Below are 26,096 nucleotides of genomic sequence, written 5' to 3'. Positions count from 1 at the left end.
TTGTGTTTGTGCCACTCCTGTTCCTTCACATATACCCTGATCAGGAAATAATGTCCTTAGTAATTAGAATAAGCCAAGTTTGCTTTTAGTAGTACTGAGCCAAAAGAATACATTTGCACATCACTTAAAATGCCAGTGAAAATCATATTATTGTAATGAAAAGTAATCATGGAACTGCTCTGTAAGAGTTGATGTGCTTCTGTTCTGAAGATTTCTACTGATGGTAGTAATGTGTTTTGCAGGGATGGGCAAAGAGGTGGAGAATCTGCTCACAGAGAACAAACAACTGCTGGAGACCAAGTAAGAAATGCGAGTTCTTGTGTGCAAAAAATCAAATGTACAGAATTTTCTGCTTACTTCATTTGTAGTCCATCAGCCAAGACATGTTTGGTGCCCAAATTTTACTTCTTTAGTTTCACATCGGAGCTTTGAAGCTGACGTTGCTAATAAACACTGGAAGTTGATAGTGACCCAAATCTTTTCCATAAATATATTTACTGAAATAAAGAAGCAAAATTTGGACACCAAGCATGTCTTGGCTGATTTTAGATTTTTGCCAGTCCTTTAATTGCTGTTACTTTATTCAGTAATAACTGCAGCATTGACTAAAATACTGTAGACACTGGAAGGTATTTTTGGATGCTTTAATAATGTAATAAATTGGGTAAAAATATCTTTAACAGCAACCTACAAATTATTTAAAGTTGTAGAGTACTAGCATCATACATACATACATCATCTAAACCGCTTATCCTTCTGGGTCGCGGTGGGGTGCTGGAGCCTATCCCAGCTATCATTGGGCGGAAGGCAGGATACACCCTGGACAGGTCGCCAGTCCATCGCAGGGCATACTAGCATCATATTAGAATATTTTTATACATACTAGCGACATATAAGTATTGTTTTTTAATTGTATATACAACAAAAATTGGGTTCACATTATAGAAAACTGATTCCAAACTTTTCAACAATAGTGCATGTGCTATATGCTTGCACATGCGTGTTTTCACTCTCTCCACTCTGCGTAGGAACGCTCTGAATATTGTGAAGAATGACTTGATCGCCAAAGTGGACGAGTTGTCAGGAGAGCAGCAGGTTCTGAAGGATGAGCTGGAAGCAGTCAAACAGTCCAAGAGTAAAGTGGACATCAGAGTGAAGGAGCTAGAGGAAGAGCTGAAGAGGTAGTATAAGGATGTCTGTGTCTGTATCTGTGGCTGGGCATTTCTGCACTGTAGTGTGTTCATGGCTGTCAGACTGTGACTGATTGCAGCCATGTACTGTTCTCCAGATTGAGAGCTGAGGCTCTAGGAGCATCTCAGGACTCCAAAGATGAAGGAGGAGAAGATGTAAGTAAAATTCTTAACACCACCCAATAATACAAGCCTTTTTAAACCCAGTTAAACCCACATACTCACTTACTTCATTACACTGCGCAACAGTGAAGATTTTCACCACAAATCAATCAAGACATCAGAAGCTGGACCGTGCACATACGAACATGCATGACAAATAAGGGGTGTCATATGGTTAGCTGCAGTTAGTTACATTGGTCCTGTAGCTCCAGTGCAAAACTAAGGAGAGCAAAACAAACTTCAGACACCAAACATGTTTGGGGCGTGTAACTACTTTTAGAAGATATTTGTGTAAAATTATCACTTAAAAACTATGAAATCTCATAACAAGGTTATTAACTGGTCACAGCTTATAACAGTGTTACTTAAATTTGTTGCTTTGGCATCTCAGATCTCACAACCAGTTAAATCTGCTGTTTAATCTCCAGTTTCATTGCTTTAACATCCGTGTTGTGCTATGCTGAAGCTCTAAAGCACTAACCCTGCATTGCTGTTTGGTGTGTGTGGCTCTGCACTGGGCTGTGTGTGAATGGTGCAGTATTCGTCCCCACTGCAGGATGATGTGGCCATGGCTCAGCGCCGCAGGTTCACACGGGTGGAGATGGCGAGGGTGCTGATGGAGCGCAACCAGTACAAAGAGAGGCTGATGGAGCTGCAGGAGGCTGTCCGCTGGACCGAAATGATCCGGTCAGGGTCATTCAGACACACAGGCGCACACATTTAATCAGTAATGTTCTGAGAAATATATAGCTCATAAACTAGCTGTCTTTTATATTATGTGAACATTTTATGACAAATGGACTGATATGTATGTATATTTACATACCCATATAAACACGTATGTGTATATAAATATACATATATGTCTGCATGTATTAATACTTACTTTATTGTAAAGTTTTTTTGTAAAGTTGAAAACAAAAAGGTTGAATTCTTAAGATGCTCAAAGGAAAATTATGTGATTAGACTTTTTTTTCCAGTGGTATCATGGTAGATACAAAGTACACTCTCCCACTGGTTAGGACATCAGGACCTGCACTGGAGGCCTAACTTCTCAGATTAACCACCAACATAAATAGGAACTGACAGAAGAAACAGACATATTTTCAGATGTTAGAAATGGAAAACAACGGCAACTCTAGGCCAGGGCTCCGAAAATGCTAAAATTCTGTAAAGTTGCTGTACATAAGGTCAGATATATGCTACTGTTTTTTACAATGTATGTGTTTAATCTGGAACAGTAAAAAAAAGTGTGCAGTGCTAACACGATATTAGAATCCCACAGGGGATCCCAGTAGAAATTAGCGTTATTGTAGTGGTGTTTTTGACCAAGCTTTGATATTTATGGCCTGAAGTGAAGGCCTAGCTCTAATAGACATGGTTCAGTTCACATTAATCCTTCTTCTGCCATGCTCACCTCTTCATATCTGAATGCTTATACACTCCTTCATAACCTTGTGATCATGTGTATCCCCTCACAGAGCTTCCAGGGAGAGTCCTCAAATCCAGGAAAAGAAGAAATCGACCATCTGGCAGTTGTGAGTTCCAATGAGCCTCACTTTTGCAGTCACTGAGAAAATTTGCCGTTTTGTATTGACAGTGAAAGCTGTAATCATGTATTTGCTTTAAAGAAAATTTCTTTTCCTCCAGCTTTGCACGTCTCTTCAGTTCGTCTGCGAGTCCTCCTCCAGTGAAGCGGCCGTACACCAGCGTCAACATCCACTACAAATCCCCCTCACCTGCAGGCTTCAACCAGAGACGCTCGCATACCATGTGCCAGATCTCCACCTCCAACCGCACACTCGAGTTCTTCCCTGAAGAGTGAGAGCATGCAGCACACATGAGTACTGGGGTGGGCGACACGGCAAAAATATAATATCCAATAGTTGAAGATATTCACATTGTTGATAAGTTGGAACAGACAAAATGTACCAGAAGTGCCACATTTAAAAAAATGCTATAAAAACTGAGTAACATTTCACATACTTATAATTATTATGAAGTACAGTACTACTCTGCACTAAAACCACATAAACAGGACTAATTATTCTTTCTTTGGAATGATACATAGTTGTTCAGTGTTCTTTAATTACTGATGATGCTCATGAAATGCATATAAAAGAGTATTGTGATGTAATTTATCATGATAACAACAATATATTGTCATATTGCCCATCCCTTATATACATACAGAGACACAACACACATATACAGTATTCTGCAAACATCAGAGACAACCCTTCATTAATTTCATTTTCAGTCAAAATGGCCAATTTGTTATTTGTTTTCAAGAAGATTATAAAAGATAATCCATTTAAGGAAATATAAAGTTGAAGGAAATTAAGCAAAAGGTTTTGAACTGGAGTTCAAAACATTATTGAAATGTATAGAGAAAATGAGACTCCTAACAACTGTGCAAGCTCTTGCTTCAGACCTGAAAAAATTCTTCAGTCTTTCCACTGTGAGAAGACAACTCAACGTTGCTGAAATGATGAGTAGCTGTCAGGAAGCCCTTAGTGAGAAAAGGAAATAGACAAAAAAAATTGCAAATCAAACAAAGAAGCTGCTGATGTTCTCAGAACAATAGAGTGACCCCTGTAGAGTCCAGACCTCAGTATTACTGAGTGTGTTTGGGATTACTTGAAACTTGAAAAGCAGAAAATGCAACTAACTTCTAAGACTGAATTTTGGAGATGTGGAAAAATATTCTGAAACCACAAGCAAGTCTCCTGAAAAGAATGGAAGCTGTAATAAATACGAGAGTACACACACTGAATACTAAAAAAATTGTGTTTAGTTGTTGAGGCTACAGTTTTTTTTGTTAATTTTCTGCAAAACATTAACTTAATGACCACTTTCACTGGAAATTAAATAAATAAGGGGTGTTCTCTGATTTTTTCACAGTACTGTATGCACATGCATACATATACACGTATACATATACAAATACACAAACACTCAGATAATACACATGCTATCAGTCGTTTTGTATTTCTCTGTCAGCCACAGACTCTACTGTGTTCACACATCTTTTTCATGACATACTTTGAGTCATTTTATAATTGTTTGTCATAATATGTATTAAGTGTGTTTTGTCTCACAATCCCTGTTTCCTCCTCTGAGCTAGCTAATATTTCCGCAATGCTGTGCTGCCCTTACTGCTACACAAATCCCACAAATACAAACATACACGCACTCATTCCATAATCTCTCAACAAATGAACATACAAGTCCCAGTCCTATGCATGCACGCTCACAGCTGGGCTTCTTCAAGCATCTGTCTGCTCAGTGCGCGTGCCTGTGCTGTGTGATTTTCCTTTCTGTCTCACCTGTAACCCACTGCTCCACGTCCCTCTCTCTCTCTCTCTTTCTCTCTGTTGTGTGCCCTACTTGGCCCTGGCTGGCTGGCTGGCTCTCTGGCGCTCTCTTTCGCTGACCGCTGCCCCCCCTGTCTCTCTCTCTCCGCTCCCATAGACTGCCCAGTAACGGTGTTGCGTCTCTCCTCAGCGACTCGGCGCTGTCAGCCCGCCGGGAGCAGCGTCGCGAGCAGTATCGGCAGGTCCGTGAGCACATGCGCCGGGACGATGGCCTTGTGCAGGCCTGCGGCTGGAGTGTCCCGCCCCGCTTTAAACAGGTAGTGCCCCCGTCCCTCCTGCTTCCCTCCACTGTTCACCTTTCACCGCCACCCTCGCTGCTGGTTTCTGGAGGTTGAAGCGGCTCCGTCTTGTGAGGGGAAGTCCACTTTCACTGCAACAAAACTTAGAGGACCCATAGCATTGAACACTGAATTTGATGTGCTATATAAAATGGTAAAACTTTCAGTGTTAAAGTTTGTAGTTATTCAGTTCAAATTAAATTTAAAATGTATTTATGTATGTATGTATGGTGCTTTTTACAGCTGCTTTTGTCACAAAGCAGCTTTACAGAAGTCCAAGTTACCCCTCTGTTATTTGCCCATACAGCCTATATAACTAAGCTGCAAAAGCAGCACACTTTGAGTGTGTCAAGGTTGTGATGTCACAACCATGAACATTTACATATGACCTCCTATTCAGCCTATGCCACTTTATTGTGCCCATTCATATTGACGTGATAAGAAGTGTTCTTGTCCAAACGATCTTGACATCAAAAAGGAGTGGCAGAAATTTTTGCCATAAGGATTCAAGTGTGTTCCATAGATTTCAGGACTACTTTTTGAACAAGGCACAATGCAAGGAAACCATTCAGAACAGAACAAGGCACAGTAACAAAAACAGCCTGTTTAGTTGTTAGGCACAAGGTGAGGTTGGAAAAAATTAATTACAAGTGTTTTTGCTAAACAATTTTTTTTTTAAAATGTAGAATATGGGCCCTTTAAGCCTCAGAGACAGGCAAAGGGCAATGGGAAGTATAGTGTATAGAAGAGAGCGAGCAGTTACAGCACCGTTGTCTTAGCATGAAGAAACAGAGGTGAAACTGAAAATGAGAAAAAGAGAGCAGCTATGCTGGGACATGTCCTAGTGAGGTTCCCTACCAGATAGCAGAGAAAAGGGAGGGAGGTTGTGAATGAGCGACTAGATCCTGAGATAAGGGCTGAATGCTCCACTGCATATGTTTGAACTAACCTACCTGGTGTTTGTCCGCATTATGAATCTGAACTGGTTGCTCAATAAGGATGATAGAGTCAAAGGTAACAGCTCTTTCCTGTTGTCAGTGGTACTGCAACTGCAGATGTAGTTGGAACTGTTCCATGGCAACAGCATCGTGATTCCTGTAGAATCATGCTAGCAGGTAGAGGTTGACTGGTTACGTTTGAGTTGTTTTCTGGTTTTCGGAGCATCCGCAGTAAGAGTTTGGTGAGAACTTTGTGTGTCAGGGTTGCCAGTGGTGACAGTGTGTCGCCGTGGCTCTAACTGTGATTTCCCGCAGACGGGCTCCCAGGCGGACAGCACTCAGGACGCCGCAGCAAAGAGGCCGCAGGCAAGTCCGACCGGCAGAGGACCAGCATGCACCTCTCCCGCCCCGCCCCTCTCCAAACCCCGCCCTAACTCCCAAATCAAACGCTACAGGCTGCCATGCAGCCTAACCTAACCACAGCCCCAACCCCTTTAGGTGTGACAAAGATCCCTTAAGGTTCTTTGCTGGATTTAACACGGTACTGATAATGAGTAAGATCAGTAACTGGCTGCAGTTTTGCAAAAACACCTCCACCTAGCAGCACAGTAAAGATGCACAAACTGCTTTTACTGAAGCATAAATGTCTGCCAATCAAGTACTACAGTGCATTTCCAACTTGCTCAAATATTGAACTTATTCATGGCACCTATTGTCAGATTATTTGTTAGAGACATGTTGCCGCATAACTGTCATTAGGTCTAATCCCATAGCCAGGATCAGCTGTTCTTTCTGTCACTGTGGCTGACAACACAGTATAGATTAACGCCTTGTTATTGCGCATGTGTGTATGTTTTTTAACCCTCTAACTACAGTCGACCTTTTAACCTGCTGCTCCTATTTGCCACCGAGGGTGTCCCCCTGTCTCTGCGTCTCTGTCTATGTTTCTGCTCTGGGGCAAGGCCAATTTAAGCAGGTTGCGATGGGGCTTCCGACACGGGGCCTTCTCTACTTGTGGCTTGAAGCAGCATTGTTATTGGCTGCTTGGTGAATGTCCCTGCCCTGTCTCTCTGCAGGCCAATGAGAAAGAGGACATCCGCATGAAGAATGTCCCTGTGCCCGTGTATTGCCGCCCCCTAGTGGAGAAAGACCCCAATAGGAAGGTAAAACACATCCAGCTGTGATGAGAACATCAAACATCTGGCAAATCTGTACTGAAGTGAACATGTATGCTAAAGATGTATCACATATGGCTTTGTGTAGCTCTGGTGTGCTGCTGGAGTGGACTTGACAGGCTGGAGGACGTCCAGTCAGGAGCCAACAGTGAAGCTACCAGCCAATGGCACTGATCCTCTGACAGGAGAGGAAGAGGGAGGAGAGAATAAGAGTGAGCACAGCTCACCAGAGAAGAAAAAGGTAAACATTAACACGTGCAATAACATGGGGAGACTTCCACAAAGCAGGATTTTTCTGTAGTTAATTTTAATAGGAGGAGGGCAGTGTGGTTCTTATTAGACAGTCCTAATTTTTGGATGAAGTTTTCTAACTTACCAAGAAATCCTGCTTTATAAAACACCCCCTGTATAGTTTTATAGTTATAATAAAACGTAGGTTAGGTTAACCAATCAACCTAAGATACATATAACAGCATACAGCTTGCAACTGAAATAAATAAACAAAATCTGTCACACAATGTTTAGAAAAAATTGCTATGAGCATTCTTTCTATCTTCACTCTTTCTCTCTTCCCTCTTCATTCAGCCTAAGGAGCTACATGAGACAGATTCCATGAGTAGCCGTGTGTGGATTCTTACCAGCACTCATTCAGCCAGTAAGGTGGTCATTATTGATGCCAACCAGCCCGGCTCACTAGTTGACCAGTTTAATGTGTGTAATGCCCACGTGCTCTGCATCTCCAGTGTTCCAGGTGAGATTTCTGAGATTTTTGCCTATCATCTGACTTCTGTCTCTGCATAACAGGAAACCTCTTGGAAAAAAAAAATCTAACAGCTAATCTAACTGTAGTGATTTTTAGGATTCAGATTGGGGGATGTGTTTTGGATTGAGTTTAAAGGGGCTTTTTGGCCTAAAGCTAGCATTTAAAATGTTATTTGTCATGTTTGTCAATATTCTGTAGCACAGCACAGCATCTGTCAGCCTCATCAGTTTAACAGAATCCACGATTTTGAATTCTTTTTGTGTTTTTGTTCATAACTCTTCTCTCACTGCAATATCTAGCATGCCTTATTCAAATTCACCCCCCTTTACCTTTAAAGTTAGCATTTGAGTGAGTGTTTAGGGTTGGGAGAAGGTTATATATAAGCAAATGCAGATATTTTTAAGAAATCATCTTCCGGAATCTGATAGGATTCAGATATCATCGTGCATCCCTAGTTATCAATGAATCTATCTAATATTGACTGTGTATGTGTTTGTGTAGCGGCCAGTGAGAGTGATTACCCTGCAGGTGAGATATTCCTGGAGCAGCAGGGTGATGGTGGTTCGGAGGAGACTGGCAGAGTGGAGGGCATGTTAGCAGGTATCACATTGGTTGGCTGCGCTACCAACTGCAGCGTGGTCAGGAGTAACTGCTCGTCACGCACAGACACACCAGTGTTGGACAAAGGACAAGGCAAGCCACATACTGTAATACTTACATACCCAGAACTGAGTGAATAAAATAAAGCATTTATTGAAAAAAACTGTGAAATATCTTAAACTTCAGGAGCCCAAAGTTATTGGCATTTTGTTGTACCTTTGCTATTATCACATAATATTTAATTATGAATTTTAATATAATTTATGACATAAGTATAGATATGTAGATAGGATTTAGTATCAAAATATTGTACAAATATAGCTATAACTAGAGCTAGGTATTATTAAAATAAATTTGATATCTATACTAATATTAAAAGCTATACCTTGGCTTTGATGTTAAATCCTGAATGATACTTTTTCTTTTAAATTACAAATGAAAATTGGGTGTGGCTTAAAGGAAAAATGTGTTTACTGACTGTAACAGACTGCATACTAATACTAATTCCTGATAACATCAGGATGGTAAACACCTGGAAATGAGAACTGCTAAAATGTCCCGGAAATATTAGTGAGGTCCTGTAAAAGTATATAGTTGGCATAGTAAGCCTCTGAGATAGCATATTTTAGCTGCTGATGCCCTGTCTATTGAAGATTTTTACACTGCATGTGGACTTGTGTCTCACGTCTATAAATGAACACTACTAGAGTGCTTTGTAGAACAAGGATGCATGAACACATACCAATGTGTAGGCCATGCAACACCAGCAATTCATCTCCAAGGACAGTAGCTAAAGCCTCTCACCCAGCAAAGTCAGATATACATACATTTACTAATAGTATTTTATCTACCTTCCTAAATTGACTTTATTGGGATATTACTTTATCAGGAGAATTTTATTTAGAAATAATTTGGAAAAGGAATTTTGCAAAAGAAACACGGCCAAGATACTAGCATTTTACAAACATAAAATTTTTCTTTTTTATATTATAGTCCCTGAAAGCAGTAGTACACGCAAGGAGGAGTGTTGAACAATTTAAACTTAACCATCTTTTCTTTGTTATAATTTAGTAGAAAGTTTTTTAATGATATCTAGTTCGTTTCTATTTCAGTAAAATTTGTGGTAACTGGTTGGGGAATCGTATACAGAGTGTGTGTGTGTGCCCAAGTGTCCGTCACTCAGCAAGGAGTTGTTAAAGGTTGCAAAATTGACTTTAATGAAGCGAATTCCATCAGTTGTTCGAATTAAATGGTTAAATTGTAAACTGCACCAATCTAAAGAAATTTACAGAATCAGAATTGTTCACAGTGTTGATGATAGGAATCAGACATATGAAGAGTTTAATACCTCTAAAAGCTCCTTCACAGAAAGTTATTACACAAAATAGTTACGAATGTGTTGCTACATTCTGCAGGTAAGCTTTTAGCCTAAAATACATACATACATACATTATCTAGACCGCTTATCCTTCTGGGTCGCGGTGGGGTGCTGGAGCCTATCCCAGCTGTCATTGGGCGGAAGGCAGGATACACCCTGGACAGGTCACCAGTCCATCGCAGGTTTTAGCCTAAAATATTTTATAAAATCCAGTTATGGTGGAAAGTTACATGTAGGGTGCTGTATGACAAAAGAAAAGAAAACTGGCCAAGAAAAATTTTTTTTTTTTTCAGATTGATCACTGTTTTACCATTTTCAAAACTATAAATAAAAACTCAGAAAATTTGTCACGTTCACTGGTCTTTTGTAGAGTAAATAAAATGGTTATATAATGGAACTGCGATCCCTGGTTCCTACTGCCACTGCTGTAAAGACATCCATGTTTCTCTACAATGAAAACAATGAAAAATTTCACATCAAACTCACATCAAAATGACTTTGTTTACATCTCAATGATTTAATTGTGCTTAATTTTTTTTAATTAGTGGAACTCCACTTTAAGGATGACTGTAGATGAAAGTCTAATGACCTTTCATGAAAAACAGCTGCCGTATATGAAAGTCATGGGTTATGTCCTGGAAAAGTTATGGAAAATGATTTCCTAAATAGACAGTGAATGTTGAACAAGCATATGAAATGTAATTTAGGCAGCCAATCACCAGCCTAGATTTTAAAACAAGCATGCTTATTGGCTCATAAATGCTGACGTAAGTATGGAAATTCAGTGTTAAATAACAGAATATTTCAATACTCTGTACTACTGAAGTAATTAAATATACATATATATATTTACTGCCTATAATGTGAAATTACACCATTTTGTGGTTGTTTTGGTGATGGAGGTTGACTACAGACCTGTTGTATGTGCAGTATTCCTCATGGTATGTTTATTTGTTTGTGTGTGTGTGTGTGTGTGTGTGTGTGTGTGTGTGTGTGTGTGTGTGTGTGTGTCTGTGTTTCCAGCACCAACAGCTCCTGTGTGTAGTCGGCTCGCTGTCTCTCAGTCAGCGGAGGAAGCCACAGAAGCCATGGAGGTGTCAGAAGAAACAGGCCCCAGTGAAGGGGGAGAAAACTCTGCTCCATCTGGCCCTTTTACTGAGCATGTCTTCACTGATAATTCACAGAGGTGATAAACATGCACATTTCATTTCATCCTCTCTCGTTCAAACATACATGGAGAGATCAGAATGGCTTAAGTCAGACTAGACACTAGTCTTAAATTTCTGCTTTCGTTTCTCTTTGTCTTAACCCACTGTCATTGACTGAAACACAAGCCAGTTCAGCTTCCTGATATCAGTAGCCATGGCAACATACCTGGCAGTGGGATCCTTGTTAATGGTGTGATAGCACCTTTGAATAGAACAGATTAACAGTAGGAAAGTGTATCTGAAATGTACTGTAGTGTCTACATAGTAGTTTACATATTGTGATAGTTATGTACAACTGTTTACAGTGAACCATGATGATCTTATAGTGAAGTGTAACAGATGAGGTTACGCTTGAGGCCTAACAGATGGCTTAGATGTGTTACGCTGATGATACTCAAATGTTGGCTTTACCTTAGTTCATGACGCAAGTCAGCCTCCTTTTTATATTCCACTATGAGACTCTCACCAAACCCCTAATATATAGTTTGTGATCTCTGTTGTGCATTGTAGTCATTTATATTATTCTGCTGTGCTACTGAGGGTGCTTTCACACCTACCTTGATAGGTGCAGACATATTAAAGTTTTTTAGTTCTGTTTGTTTTGGCAGGTATAAACACTGCACCTGTACCTGGGTGCACACTAAACAAATGAACCGAGCTTTGGCCAAAATTGTGGGTATAGGTTCGCTTCCAAATGAACCCAGGTTCACTTCACTGCTAGTAGGAACACATTTCTGTGATGTTCCACACCAAATGAGGGGGATCAGCATTAGAACATGTTCTGCTGCTTCTTTTAGCAGCAGATCAGCGTTGTGCTGTCTGTATAATTTGTCTGCATTTACATGTGACTCTTGATAGACTCTATGTCATTCTTGTAGCAATAGCTGCAGATAACAATGGCAGACGAGCAATAAAATAATAGTAAAGCAATGCCTTTTATTTTGGCACATGGATTGCGGAACATTGTATCAGCGACCTGATTGGTTACATGCACATTGACAAACCAATCAAAGACGCTGATATTAAGTAAGGCTTATTATTTTTGCTTTGACTGTGATATACGTAGACATTAAACGTGTCTATTTTCATGCAAAGTAAATAGTGGCAACTGTGAGAGTACTGGCTCTTGGAAAATTTCTGACCCAAAACCACTTTGGCCGTGCCAGTGTGAAATCACCAAACCAAATGATAAAGATACAGTGACACAAGAACCTAAACAGTGGTTCAGACTGTAGCAAACAAACTTGGTGTGAAAACAGCTCCAAGTCACCTAAATGTCCTGTGGAATTGTAAAAATAAAATAAATACTTTTGTTCATTGCACAGACTAATAAGTCGCTTTTCAATAGCTCATCCTCCCAAGTAAACACTTACAATGATGATGGTGATAATGATTTATTGCAGGACATTTAGGGCTTGTGTGAAATACCTCAGTATTGTACAGTATTTTGATGTGTTGTGGAAAATTGCAGTAGATGATTATACTGTGGTCATGCTGTTTGTTAGAATTTGGGATATACCAATCATGAAATTTTATGGCAATTCTAATTTCTTTTTTTGGCTGATTTTCATTAGTCTATTTTTTAAACCGAAGCTCACACTGTGTGGGTTACATGAAAACACAGTAGGACACAGTAGCACATTTCCAATACTTTCTAATAGCCAAAGTAACATTATTTGCTTTTTAATGGGCTTAACTGGTATTAAAAGTTTTTTACACAAAAATCTGTTGCCTATTTAAATAACGTGTTTATGACATGGAAATGCTGGAGTGAGTTCTTGATTAATGTTGTTTAATGTTTAGGTTGAATATTTTGGAAGGTTACAAAGCAGTGTGATGAGAAATGATGTACTATATGTGTTGCTGCCAAATACTTAGTGAGGGCGGCGCTCCAAAGGAGGAAGTGACATCAGCGCCCCCAGACTCAGAACAGGGTGGAGACGATCGTGCTGGTACCAGTGTTGCACCCACCATGTGGCTTGGTGCACAGAATGGCTGGTGAGTGTTTTATTCACGTTCATACAAACACACATCATACAAACAAATACACAGATACACATTCACTTACAGGTTTCACTTTCTCAAAAAGTCAGAGGTATATCATTTTTTTTTAATATCAAAATACCCAAGGGCCGGTTCTCTTACCAAAATATTATTCAAAATATTAAGTATAAAAATTAACCCTTTAGAACCAAGCATCTCACTGGCTATCCATTTAGAGGATTTGGTGACAGCCCCTTTAACTCAGACAGTCTCCCAGTAGAGCAGTATGGCCACACTGGCCAGAGTAGCATAGAATTAGACCTTTCTTTGTACTAGCATGGTTTCTATCACTGTATAACACCCACAGATGTGAAGTAGGTGTGTAACATACCTGTGCGTTCTGTCAAAGTCACTTCAGGAAAGTCTGTCAACTCAACGGCCATTTTGGCAATGCTGGGCAGTTATTTCCGATTATACAAGAACATCTATTTGAATGGGAAGAGACCTATAAAACTGAAACTAAAAGCCACAAATACATTTCAAAATCAAATTTGAAATCACTGATGAAATCTGACAAAACAGCAAAAATATTTTGTAGCTCTTGGTCAAAAAAGAGGATTTTTCAGCTTGTTCTACCTAAAGCACATGCACACATCTACACACTTTTTCTTTTTTAACATCTCTGGCTCTTTCCTCAGGCTGTATGTACATTCTGCAGTGGCAAACTGGAAGAAGTGTCTCCACTCCATCAAACTCAAAGACTCTGTCCTCAGTCTAGTGTAAGTGTGCTCTCAGTGAACACTGTAGATATTGAGAGAGGTGTTGAGAGACATTATGTGTAACATTTCTTTTCTCTCTCACTTTCTCTCTTCCTGTCAGGCATGTTAAAGGAAGGGTTTTGGTAGCGTTGGCAGATGGAACTCTTGCCATTTTCCACAGAGCTGAAGGTTTGTGATATTTTGTACCTACCTTTCAATCTCTGAAAATCAGTCATATCAACTTTAGGTCATAAATGTAGAAAAAACTGTAAATGATAATGTAAACAATACTATACAGGTTTTGTGTCCAATTGATGAGTCTGGAAAGATTATTGACTTTCATCTCATCAGTTGTATGTGTGCGCGTATTTGATCTACACACAGATGGTCAGTGGGACTTGTCTAACTATCATCTGATGGACCTGGGTCGCCCACACCACTCCATCCGTTGCATGGCTGTGGTGCATGACAAGGTCTGGTGTGGCTACAAGAACAAGATCCATGTCATCCAGCCAAAGAGCATGCAGATTGAAGTAAGTTCTTGCAGCTGACAGATGTGTGTATTATGTTTCATGCTGTGCAACTAACAGGGAGATTTTATTCCCTCTTTCTTTCAGTCTTTTTCTGACTCCTTTTTCTCTTCTCTTTTCGCTTTGGCAGAAATCTTTTGACGCTCACCCGCGCAGGGAGAGCCAAGTCAGGCAGCTTGCGTGGATTGGAGATGGTGTGTGGGTGTCCATCCGTTTGGACTCCACGCTGCGCTTGTACCACGCGCTCACACACCAGCACCTGCAGGATGTGGACATCGAGCCCTACGTCAGCAAGATGCTTGGTAACCTTCTCCATTTTCTTTACTCATCCATTGAACTGAACAACACTGAAATGCCAGAAGTCTACATTCACATTGTAGGGTTTAATGTCACAGTATGCATATGACTATCATCATCTAGTGTTGGCAACATCACTGATTTTGAAAATAGAATCATGAGCAGTAAGGGTTGTAAAGTGGATTTTGGCCCAAATGTCAAATGATCCTGAGTTAGGAGTTAAAATGTCCTTATCTGAACATGTCATGGATATCATCAGTAATTATAAAGAAATATAAATCAAATATATAAATATAATATTATATGTAATATAATATAAAGAAATTAATTGCTCCTGTTTAATTGGATTTAGTACAGTGCAAAAATTGTTCTCATAGTTTGTTATAGCATATTTTAAATGCAGCACCACTGTTTTTTTGTCAATTCCAACATAACCTATGTTTGAAAAAACAAATATTGTGATATATATTGTGTATCGTTAACATTTCATGAAGTTATAATCTCATGATATTATATTTTAGCCATATCACCCAACCCTAGTGTGCTGCATTCAGTTCAGACAATTTATGCTCTTGATATTGCTGAGATGCTCTTGTCTTATCTTTTGTTTTGTGGTGTCATTTATGCTTTTTAAACTATTTTATTTACATTGATTGTACCTGGAATTTCCATGACAAACCTGTGCTTAATAATAATGCAAACCATTGTGCTGCTTCTCCAGTGCCTCTAACCAATAAAGGATCCCTATCGCTGAATCACTGTCCAATAAGCTGCCTGTTTCCGTTGTGATAAATGAGCTGTGAGTTGTTGGATTGCTCTTGTTTGACTTCTGTTTTGTTTGGTTTGATCTACAGGGACAGGAAAGTTGGGCTTTTCATTTGTCCGGATAACAGCCCTGCTGATTGGAGGTAACCGCTTGTGGGTGGGAACAGGAAATGGAGTGGTCATCTCGATTCCTCTGACTGAGAGTAAGTTTCAGTGGCTGTTCTATTTGTCTTGCTTAGCAACACCCACATATGCATGCACAGAAACCTAGGAGGAAGCATCGAGTTAAGATAATGGTTCGGCCACAAATCAGATTTAGACAAATTTCCTGTTAATCCAAATGTCGTTAATCAGATCACATGTTTGGTCAAAGTTTGCTCCTTTGGTTTTGCTCATTTAAGTTTGATTATTAACTTTATTTTCAATGTTTTACAGCTTGTTCGTCATAATCATCTACAGCTCTATTCATCATTTTGGACACATGTAAAATGTCTTTACAATTTCCTATAGATGAGTTTAAACCTATCAACATCTATGAAAGCTGACAGAAGTACATGGCATAGCTAAAAACAGTAGTAACTGTTACTTTTGTTCATTTTGTCCCAGCCAAACATGTTTTGTTTGATTGACTGTATTTGAGATAAGGGGAAAATTGTGTATATTTGATTTTAGCTGACCTATTCATTTAGGCACAACACCCAAAAAAGCTTGTGAAGACAAGCATGTTCCTTGTCTACTGTATAAAACACAACCCATTTTTCCCTTCTTCAAATCTGTTCTAATTTCAGCTCTGTAATTCCTATCACTTCTTTCCCCATTTCTTTTCTGTTAACCCTGTTATGTGTCTGCACTGCTTTTCTCTCTGACCCTTGCTTCTACTCCTACCCTTGTCTGATGGATGTTGCCATCCTCTCCTCTCTTTTTGCTTATTCCTGTAGCTGTAGTCCTGCATCGCGGCCAGCTCCTCGGACTGAGGGGTAAGTTTAGAGTGTTCCGTCTGTCTTCCCTTTTTCATGTCACTGCATCTGCCATCTTTTTCTCCTGCTCGCTTTCTTCTCAGTATTCTGTAATCTGAGTGTTTCTCTCATTTTGTGCATTGTGGTTTCTTTTGATGATTTGTCATCATAATTGTAATATTATTTCATGTGATGTGTTTTGTCACTGTCATAGGAAAACCTTGTAATTTTGTTTTTTCCCGTTTTTATTTTTTACACCATGCGAAAAAGCTGTCCTTCACATTTTGTGTTTATTTTATGACATGTAGACGAAAAGAAGTTCATATAAGTAAATATTTCAAGTTTTTATTTTAACTGATGTTTCACAGTAGCCATAAAATGTCATTTCAACCTGTTTTGGAGGTCCTCGATATTTTTTCTTTAGAGATGTTAATGGAATACATTTGGATGAAAATGGGTATGATTACAAAACTGGATATTCGTCTTAGGCACGAGGGAAAGTGGAAACTTATAAAAGTGTTTTTAAATTAAAATCCATGCAAAAAATTTAGACATTTGTTTTGGGATTTGACTATTGCTAACTTGCATAAGTGGGAGAAAAAAATTACCATTCTAAGGAATGAGGTTGATTCTCGGGTAGGTCAGTGTCCTTCGGCTCTGAATTGGATTCTGGCTCTGGTGATTTCAACTTGTATGGCTGTACAAATCCAATAGATGAGAGCAACACATCAGGGTGCTTTGCCCTTGCGTAGCCCCCCTTTTTGGGTAAAAGCAGCCCCTCTAATTTAATGAGAACATAAAATAAGAATACTCTGTTGAATTATAGCTATTCGGAGTCCAAATGCCCAGTGCTAGCACGCTAGCTACCTTTTGTTAAAGGCTAACATTAGGTTGGGATTTTCGTGTACTATGTGCTGCCCTTTCAATGCAGCATTAACAGCATTAACATTTTAGAAACCAGGTTTATTTTCACTCAAATATATAAAATAATATACTATTATTAGTCCTGCAGAAAGAGGCTAGGTTAGAAGAGTTTTGTCCTTGTCCTGTAAAGTTACCGTTCCAGAGATGCGAGTTTTTCTCATGACAGTGACGATGTGTGTAACAGTATTTCTTTGTGTGTACGTGGATTTGTATCTGCATTTAGAGCATCCCTCATAAGAGACACTTTTTTTGACCATCCCTGTGTTTCACTTTCAGACCGTTTTCTCATAGTGCTCTCTTTCAGAGTCTGGATTTGTTTTTTTTATTTAATTCTGGTCTGCTCTTACCTTTTTTTTTATTAGTAGGTTTGGTGTTTCTGATAAATTTCTAATGTTGTGTTTCCAGCGAACAAAGTGTCTCCCACATCGTCAGGGGGTGTGATCCATGTATACGCAGATGATGGTAACTCAGAGAAAGGAAATGGCAGCTTCATCCCGTACTGCTCCATGGCTCAGGCTCAGCTCTGTTTCCATGGACACCGGGATGCAGTCAAATTTTTCGTGTCAGTGCCAGGTGAGTGCTAACCCTGCTCATCATTTCACCAATAATTCCTTCAGCTATTATCTGTCTTTAGAACTTAAAGATAACATTACATTGCCTATTAAATGTTTTGGGACACGTTGCTGTGTTTTGAGTAATGTTTGTCCCTGTTACTTTCGAATTAGGCAATAAAAATACCTGCAAACGTTTTATTAACACAAAACAGCTATTCCATAATACTGTGGCTATTCTGCCTCATGTTCATCCGCTTCATGTTGATGTCTTCCTTGGTTTGAGGAGTGGGTTTTGCTCTAATAATAATGAGCATTGAGATCACTGGGAAGAGTAAAATGAGTGGGGTGTAGAATTATTTCAGAGATAGTACTTTTAGAAAAAAAAAAGGATCTAAACTGCTTTCAGTTTAATGATAGGTAAACTGACAAAGAAAACATGCTCATTTATTCAAAACATCTCAAAATGTGTCCCAAGCTTTTTACACACAATGTGCGATATAATTACAGAGTACATATCATAAAAAACTGGATTTATGTAAAAAAAAAAGCCCCACCCTTTCATGCTCAAATTGTAAGAAGAGTTTCAGCCTGGACTGCTTTTTGAATGGCACACAATACAGGGCAGCCAATCAAATCATTTATATATATGAGTCTCAAAGTCACAGTAACAAAAACAGTCTGTTTAATTCCAAGTTGGAATTGGTGGAAAATGGTCATGCAAAAATAAAATACGAGAAAATGCTCTTTAAAACTTCATCTGTAGTTTTTTGTTCGCTCAGAGTGTATGTAATGTCATGTTTATCCCAGGCAACGTATTGGCCACCTTGAACGGCAGTGTGCTGGACAGTCCGTCAGAGTCTCAGGGGTCCTCGGCCCCAGTGGAGACACAGAGTGAAGCTCAGAGTGTTCATAACGTGCTGGTGCTGAGCGGAGGGGAGGGGTACATTGACTTCCGTATAGGTGAGGCACATTCACGTACACACAGAGTGATCACAGAGCGTATATATATATATATATATATATATATATATATATATATATATATATGTATACTCTTTGTATACATACTCATATTTAGTTATTCATAGTATACTTTTAAAATATAGTACATAGTAGTACATAGTATATATTGTGTATAGTATTACTTTGTGAGTCCTGTAAATTAAATAGGAACTACTGTATATACTACTTTATAGTTATGAGTGAAATTGAAGTGTGGACCCACATACAAACTATTAAGGTTTAATGTGTTAACAAATCTGCAAATTTATGTGCGTCATATATTGATACTGTATCTCATATGTCGTTGCTTTCATCCCAGGCGATGGTGAGGATGATGAGACGGAAGAAGGAGATGGTGAAGCCCCTCAGATCAAGCCAGCATTGTCTAAAGCCGAGAGGAGCCATATCATTGTTTGGCAGGTGTCTTATGTCCCTGAGTAACATGATCAAGACACCTTATGCCTGCACTCCCTGTAACTCTGCCCCAAATACTCTGTATGAAACCTTGTCTATTCCTAACTATGCCCCCCCAAAATTCTGTACCTAAGCTCTGTAACTACCCCCTAAGGCCTGTATTTACCCTCTCCAAATTGTAACGATTCCCTGTATGTTCACATATTTTCCCCTGTGACTGCCCCCGTCTCCAATGCAAACATGCAAGGTACAGCTCAACACTCTCTTACATCTCAACACTCTCTTGCATCTTACAGCTGGATGGCAACTACAAATGATATAGATAAAAGCATCCTATACAACTACCTTCCCCAAAAATGACCCAGTTTTTTTGCCAAATACATAAACACCCTATTGCTTTATTTCTTAACTTCCCAACAGCTCACAGCTCACTAATCTCCATAGAAACAGGCAGCTCATTGGACAGTGATTCAAGGATAGGGATCTGTGATTGGTTAGAGGGACTGGAAAGGCAGCTCATTGGTTTCTATGATTTGTATTTGGTGGCATGTTTATAATGCAATACAGAGTGATGGAAATAGATGTGTAAAAAATGTAAATATTGAGGTTAAATAAGAATGCCTTAGGAGAGTGACTGAGAGGGAAAGGAGACAGTGGATGGCTAATGAATTGAAATGTTTAATCGATAAGAAAGCACATTTTGTCAGATGAATTATCAGTAGAATTTCACAAAACAATTCAAAGGTTTCAAGTTTTGTCATTGAAATGCCAGGTAAAATCAATTTCAAGAAAATAAAGAATTAATCATGAAGAAAGTTATATGTAATCAGTTAAGTGAGCTGTGAGCTGCCTGGCTTCATTGTCCCACTTGACTGGGATTTGTGGATCAAAGGCTCATTGAAGGCTACGACTGGCTGCCCATTTGATTGACAGTTGATGAATGCCCTGCCCAATTGCTCTGTATGTAACTTGCCACTATCTGTTCTATTATGTGTGGTTAAATATTAAACATATTCGTGCTCTGGAAAGATTGTCTTGTCTTACTGTCTTGTGTATAAATGTTTGCGGGCACCTTTTACAAATGTGCATTTTAGATTTTTTAATGCATGGGACACCATTTATAAAACATACTCAAATTTCACTCCAAATCTGTTCTTAAAATACGTTCTCAGTGTTGCATACAATGAGTTTATAAAAAACTAATTTCATGAATTGCACTGAATCACAAATCTGTGTGCATAAAGGTTTATAAATGAGGTCCATGGTGTTGATCCACACTTTCGTTTGCAGCAAAAAATTTATTTTCAGATATCGTTTAGCTTTTTTTGCAGCTTTTAAGCTACATGAATATTCCGTTAATTGACACAGCTAAATGGTAACTCGCAGCGTTATTTAATAGAAACAAATTCAAATGTTTTAGAAAACCCTTTATTTTGTAACTGGACACCTTTTGGTCAACAGAGAACTGGATACAGAACTAAATCTGTAATTAAAACAACACCATGTTTAATAATGCCAGAGGCCAAAGCTGTAGTGCAATTAGATAGCAAGACCAGTCTGCTTCATTCATCATTTGAGTTCATTATTGCATTTCTCATTTTCCTCCAGAGGCATAACATTTACAGTCTTAATTATCTACAAAAGGTGCTACAAAATGTGATGCTGGATGTTGCTGATGATGCAACAGTCAGAGCATGGTAGTATTCAAAAATGTTTAAAAATATGGATAGTTCACAAAATTGCTGAGGTGGTCTATAATACATAACAGTGCCTTGCTTTCAGAATCTCAATTGAGTTGAGTAGCATGCACTATATTGTTTTTTTTTTTTGGAGATTCTGGATCATTATTACAAGTGCAGTACATATATTTGTTCGTTCAAAAGCAATGTATAAGGTAACAGCAGACAAATACATAAATATTGCTTTATGATGTGCAAGAACATGATATTCAAAGTGTGCATCATATGCACATAAATGTAAACATGTCATCAAATACATACATAGAGGACGGAGGAGAGTCATCTAGACGGAGATATTTTTTAAAAGCAATTTTTGGTCAGTGGTTATGCACCAGGGTCAGTTACACAGGTCCAAATCTTTCTACAGAAGGCTTTTGGAAGCAGAGGATACCCTCTGCCATGCTATTCACTAGATTTGTGGTAGGCAATTTCTTCTACTGATATTGAGGCCTTTGTGCCAATACTGCAGTAGAGTTCCACTTCAGAAAAAAAAAAAAGAATTTCTGTGGGCTGCACTAGAAATGCGTAAGGCCGCAAAGCTCTGTATGTGTTTGTGTGAGTGGCAGGGGAGGGCATCACGCGTAGATCCAGTGCTCAGTGCTCTCGTCCCAGCAGATGAGCTCATGCTCTTTGAACCACAGGGAGATTTCTCTCTGCGCGCTCTCCACTGAGTCACTACCATGGATAACATTCCTATAACAATACAGATACACAGCAGTTCAGTAAGGGCCTTTCAGTACATCCAAGTTAGACATACAATTTGCATGCATGCCCTGTACGCTTACTACAGCACCGACTGGTTCTATAATGGAACAACTTCAGAATCACTGAAACACTCTGGACTAGCATCCAAACAAACAAATGATGGCACTGTAGCCCTGGGGTCTGTGCAAACTGTGCCTTTCTGTACGTAGGAGGCAGTGTATCTATGTATGACTTCGGCTATGTAAAGTCACTGCCTCCTATTTAAGGCATAGTATTTGAGGCTTTTTCAGTTTGAGCTGCTTGACTTTCAAACTCTGAAATTAAAGTGATCATTTTTTTTCATAACGCTTAGCTATATGTCTCAGTGCTCTGTAGTACCCATACATATACATTTAGTAATTTAGCCGACGCTCGTATCTAGGGCGACTTATGATTGTCAGTTACCCAACATTAGAGATGTATATTGTTGCTCCAAACATGTAATCGGCAAACAGCACATTTCTGATTTTGATTTTGGCTGATCTGTGTTGCACTTTTATGCTATAAATAACGTGAGCCAAGTCAGGGCACTCATGCCATATTTGAATGCTACTGTTACATCAAAACCAAAACGCTGTAAAATAATTATGCATGACTGATGGTGCTAAATAGCTAGTTGCCGCTTACTTTCAATGTAGCTTTTTATTTTATTCAAGTTATTTAAATAGGCAACAAATTTTTCGTTTAATAATTAAAAATTCTGGAGCTAATACTGTTATTTCTTTGGCATCTTCGCCTAAGTAGGAAGTAATGGAAAAAAAGACTGGTTAATAAGGTAAATTTGGCTGTAAAAAAACAGGCATTAGCCATTCAATTTTATGAATGGTGCACCTCTATTTAATGTAATCAGGCGAGATTCGCCTACCTGCCCACTTCCACACAAAAATCTCCTCTGATGGTTCCTGGAAGGGAGTCAGCCGGATTTGTCTCTCCAAGCATTCTTCTGGATGTTTTTACTACATCCAGACCTTGCCACACCTAACATACACAAACACGCAGACTTAACATGCTACAGTATTTTCACACATAATTGAGAACCGGTATCATCCAGCTGTAGCACAGGATGCAGTCTGGTGAAGAGGGAAAATTCAGGAATAATGTGTGTATCTTACCATAGCCACAATGGGTCCTGAGCTCATGTATTTGACCAGGCCTTTGTAGAACGGCCTCCCCCTTAAGTCCCAGTAGTGCTCCATCAACTGTTCTTCAGAAGCCTACACAAACCACACACTACAAATATGAGTTATTTATACTACATGCCATTTATGATCAATATAAATGATGAATTAATAATATTCCATTTCCAATGTAGGAAATTTCTCTCCTAACGGAAAACACTAGCACCAATCTGGGAGGCATAGAAATCCTAATGTGGCAACTTTTTTTTTTTAAGATCACTTTCTGAAAAGATCCCTCACCTGCAGAAATTTCATGCCGACCAGTTTGAAGCCCTTGCGTTCAAAGCGGTGGATAATCTCTCCCACTAGCCTCCTCTGCACACCATCCGGCTTCACAGCAATGAAGGTGCGCTCGTTCACTCCAGTCCATCCTGCAATTTCACACATCAGCCACAAGTTACATACTAGCCTAACACTGCCCTGTCCCTGGAGACCAGCCACCTCACAGAGTTTTGTTCCAGCCACAATCTAATACTCTAACACACAAATCTAATTTACCAAAAACATGAACATTAGAACAAGGCACAACATAACTCTTGATTCTTATTCCTTTATTTTTTTAAATTTGTTTTATACTTATTTAACATCATATTTTGAACACTTCTGTTTATAGTCTGTGTACTTGTCTGCTCCGTTTAGTATGTTACTTGTCATAGATATGTGCACTGACCAAATACAGTGATTCTGATTCTGTTTAGCTAGAGGGAAAAAAGACCACCTAGGAACAGTTCTTCTATGTCAATTTCTGACTTCTTTTATTGCTGTCTAACTGTACAATATTTATTGCAAGAACACAGCATTTTATAAAGCGACTTGTTCACAATATTCTACAGCCTTATTGTGAACCACAGGAATGTGCACATAACCAGACGCAGAAAGCACAAACTGCAGTCTGCCATGTGCATCAGTCACAAATCACGCAAAACTCTGCTGAGCCACTATAAAGTCGCTGTACGACTGTAGAAAATGTTACCATAAGGAATATTTTCAGGCACTCCTTTTTCCTGTACCAAAAATGTACTGAAATGAGACACTGCTGTATTGTACTGAGCCCAATTATAAATGTTGTGAATCGTTACAGCCCTACTTAACTAATCATGACTTAAACTGTAACTAAGACAATGCACAGGACTGAATGCAGTGGTAACAGACACTCACAAACGGACTTCAGATAAACTAGGCTACATCCTTAATAACCTAATACCACATCATAAACCTATTACAGAACGGGTTAGGCAGAAGAGACTCGCCTCTCACTGAACAGATGGCCTGATGATAATAACAGTAGCCGACCCGGACTGAGCGCTCTCTGTTTGCGAAATAAGGCAGGGCGAGGCATGAAATGTCACATACGCGCCTCTTTTCGCTGTACCTGCTTCACTGACTCGGGCAATTTTCGCTCCTAAATCCAAAATATCTTTCGGGTCCGAGAGTGACCTTTTGGAGCCCATGCTGCTTGCGGCCGTCTCGCGCGTGCCCTCCGACACACAGACTGACCAATGGGGTCACGGGTACACCGGGGGATAAACGCTTGTGAGCCAATCAGAGAAACGAAGCTATTAATAGGTTTTAGTGAGGAAAAAAGCGGGGGCGATTAACGGACACTAGTGCTGAGAAGCACGATTCAGTTTCCAGAACCGATTCTTTTACACTAAACTGTAGACATGAGAATTTCGAGTCAATTTTGGGAACCGATTCTTTCAAAATGAACTGCGGTGAAGAGAAGTTCGATTCAGTTATCCGGACATATTCTTTATGAGTGAACTGTAGTGTGGGGGGAGCTCGATTCAGTTTACCGAACTGATCTTTCCAGATGAACTTCAGAAAGTGGAAGTTCGAATCAGTTTACTGAACATATTCTTTCAAACAGTAGCATAGAGGAAATGTGATTCAGTTTACCGAACCGATTCTTTCGAACTGAACTGTAGTGCTGCGAACTTCGAGTCAGTTTATGGAGCCGATTCTTTGTAAGTGAACTGTGTTGAGCAGAAGTGCGATTTAGTTTACCGAACCGATTCGTTCGAACTGAACTCTGACAAGTCGCTAGTAAAAAAATAACAATTAACAACGTGTTATTTTTAATTCAGATGACTTAGGTTATGTATCTGCTACCATTTGCAGATTAACGAACAATCAGCGTGATGCTGGCCTCACCTCTGACATATTTAAGAATAAGTCAATGTCAACTGACGTAAAGGCGAGCCAACTTAAAATATTTCTTTAATAATCCAGGTTAGTCAGATTTGCTCTGTATTTCAATGAGCTGTAATGTTACATCCAGTAGATCAGCAGGCGTTTGTGCGGTCTGCATGAGTATTATGCAGGGAAAAAAAAGATGCAACATGGCGTGAATTCCTTTGTGGATAATTAAAGAAATGCAGGTAGGTTAAGGGTGTGGAGTTAAGTATACACACACTTACTGCACTAATATTCGACCACAAGCAGCACTGCTATTCGCATTTTCCACAGTAGCCAGCTTCGCTAACCGAGCACACAGACTCCTAATTTATCCGCGCCAGGGAGATGACTAAAATAGGCAAAAAGGGCGATGTACCATTTAAGGTGGAACGGGAAAATTCGAACAAGAAGGCGAACGAAAATCCAACTTCAGCCTCGTGCAGAAAGGCACAACGGACCGAGCCTTCCAGACATTCATGCCTACATGTCATGTGAAAGGTCTTTAGGAAGTACTCACCTGTCTTGAAAACATACGCGAACAGAGTTAAGAAAAAACAAATCATTTTAATATGAAATGTATGTTAAACCGCCGGCTAGCCCGCGAGTTTTCTTCGAGAGAAGAGAGCGTGAATGGGCACGCGCACTAACGTCTTAAAACACGCGTGCGCAGTCGAGCGCGTGCGTGCACGCCCTCTGCGTTTGCAAGAAGTGAATCAGTTGACACACCAACCAGCCTTTCAGGCGGGCATTAAAGGGACAGTCCGGCCCAAAACGACAGAAATAACCATCGCTACATGAGTCCACACAGGCCTGCTCGCCTCATACAGCGGTGCCGCAGTAACCTCAGGAGTGAGATCTTCCAGTTTAAAGACTAGAAGTGCATTTCAGTTGCCATAGTAGTTCCCTGCAAAGTGGACTACACAGGGTTTTCAGACATTTTAAGGGTGATTCCAAACCAAAGATGCTCCATTGGCAGGGAACCTAAAACTGTCTAGGGAGTTGTCG

General features: G+C 39.6%; 2 protein-coding genes across 15 annotated transcripts in view; one reads left to right on the top strand and one right to left on the bottom strand.

The window, feature by feature from the left end:
- mapk8ip3 (mitogen-activated protein kinase 8 interacting protein 3) overlaps positions 1–20,280 on the top strand; it is a 44,509-nt gene extending 24,229 nt beyond the window's left edge. For 7 of the 13 annotated variants that reach the window (XM_036589408.1, XM_036589399.1, XM_036589407.1 and 4 more), the window contains 23 exons: positions 243–300; positions 1,029–1,181; positions 1,289–1,346; positions 1,891–2,039; positions 2,834–2,890; positions 3,003–3,173; positions 4,827–4,986; positions 6,261–6,311; positions 7,022–7,108; positions 7,209–7,361; positions 7,706–7,871; positions 8,385–8,576; positions 10,885–11,047; positions 12,948–13,067; positions 13,751–13,831; positions 13,932–13,999; positions 14,195–14,343; positions 14,471–14,642; positions 15,492–15,605; positions 16,341–16,379; positions 17,688–17,855; positions 18,644–18,796; positions 19,158–20,280. In XM_036589408.1, coding sequence (XP_036445301.1) covers positions 243–300; positions 1,029–1,181; positions 1,289–1,346; positions 1,891–2,039; positions 2,834–2,890; positions 3,003–3,173; positions 4,827–4,986; positions 6,261–6,311; positions 7,022–7,108; positions 7,209–7,361; positions 7,706–7,871; positions 8,385–8,576; positions 10,885–11,047; positions 12,948–13,067; positions 13,751–13,831; positions 13,932–13,999; positions 14,195–14,343; positions 14,471–14,642; positions 15,492–15,605; positions 16,341–16,379; positions 17,688–17,855; positions 18,644–18,796; positions 19,158–19,279 — 2,804 coding nt within the window. In that variant the 3' untranslated portion in view covers positions 19,280–20,280. The remainder of the gene's footprint in view (positions 1–242; positions 301–1,028; positions 1,182–1,288; positions 1,347–1,890; positions 2,040–2,833; positions 2,891–3,002; positions 3,174–4,826; positions 4,987–6,260; positions 6,312–7,021; positions 7,109–7,208; positions 7,362–7,705; positions 7,872–8,384; positions 8,577–10,884; positions 11,048–12,947; positions 13,068–13,750; positions 13,832–13,931; positions 14,000–14,194; positions 14,344–14,470; positions 14,643–15,491; positions 15,606–16,340; positions 16,380–17,687; positions 17,856–18,643; positions 18,797–19,157) is intronic. The other 6 variants (XM_036589409.1, XM_036589401.1, XM_036589404.1 and 3 more) reach the window with 4 other exon arrangements.
- A 384-nt stretch (positions 20,281–20,664) lies between these two features.
- nme3 (NME/NM23 nucleoside diphosphate kinase 3) lies at positions 20,665–25,759 on the bottom strand. Of its 2 annotated transcripts, none has more exons than XM_036589411.1 (5): positions 25,609–25,759; positions 23,154–23,284; positions 22,848–22,949; positions 22,601–22,713; positions 20,665–21,684 (listed from the first exon to the last, which is right to left on the bottom strand). In XM_036589411.1, the coding sequence occupies exons 1-5, from the start codon at positions 25,652–25,654 to the stop codon at positions 21,567–21,569; spliced, it is 510 nt and encodes a 169-aa protein (XP_036445304.1). In that variant the 5' UTR covers positions 25,655–25,759; the 3' UTR covers positions 20,665–21,566. The 2 variants fall into 2 exon arrangements, with proteins under 2 accessions (XP_036445304.1, XP_036445303.1); XM_036589410.1 differs by lacking the exon at positions 25,609–25,759 and adding an exon at positions 24,286–24,417.
- Between the last annotated feature and the right edge of the window lie 337 nt (positions 25,760–26,096).

The sequence above is a fragment of the Colossoma macropomum genome, unplaced genomic scaffold, assembly GCF_904425465.1.
Source record: "Colossoma macropomum unplaced genomic scaffold, Colossoma_macropomum, whole genome shotgun sequence".
NCBI lineage: Eukaryota > Metazoa > Chordata > Actinopteri > Characiformes > Serrasalmidae > Colossoma > Colossoma macropomum.
Note: the sequence above shows the minus strand (reverse complement) of the source record. Positions and strands in the feature narration are given on the sequence as shown.

Excerpts from the sequence above, each read along its gene's own strand:
- nme3 (XM_036589410.1), bottom strand. The coding sequence starts at position 24,364 with ATGGGCTCCAAAAGGTCACTCTCGGACCCGAAAGATATTTTGGATTTA. Across the intron at positions 22,714-22,847 it reads CAGGACCCATTGTGGCTATG|GTGTGGCAAGGTCTGGATGT; the intron begins GTAAGATACACA and ends TGTGTATGTTAG. Across the intron at positions 21,685-22,600 it reads TTTTGTGTGGAAGTGGGCAG|GAATGTTATCCATGGTAGTG; the intron begins GTAGGCGAATCT and ends GTATTGTTATAG.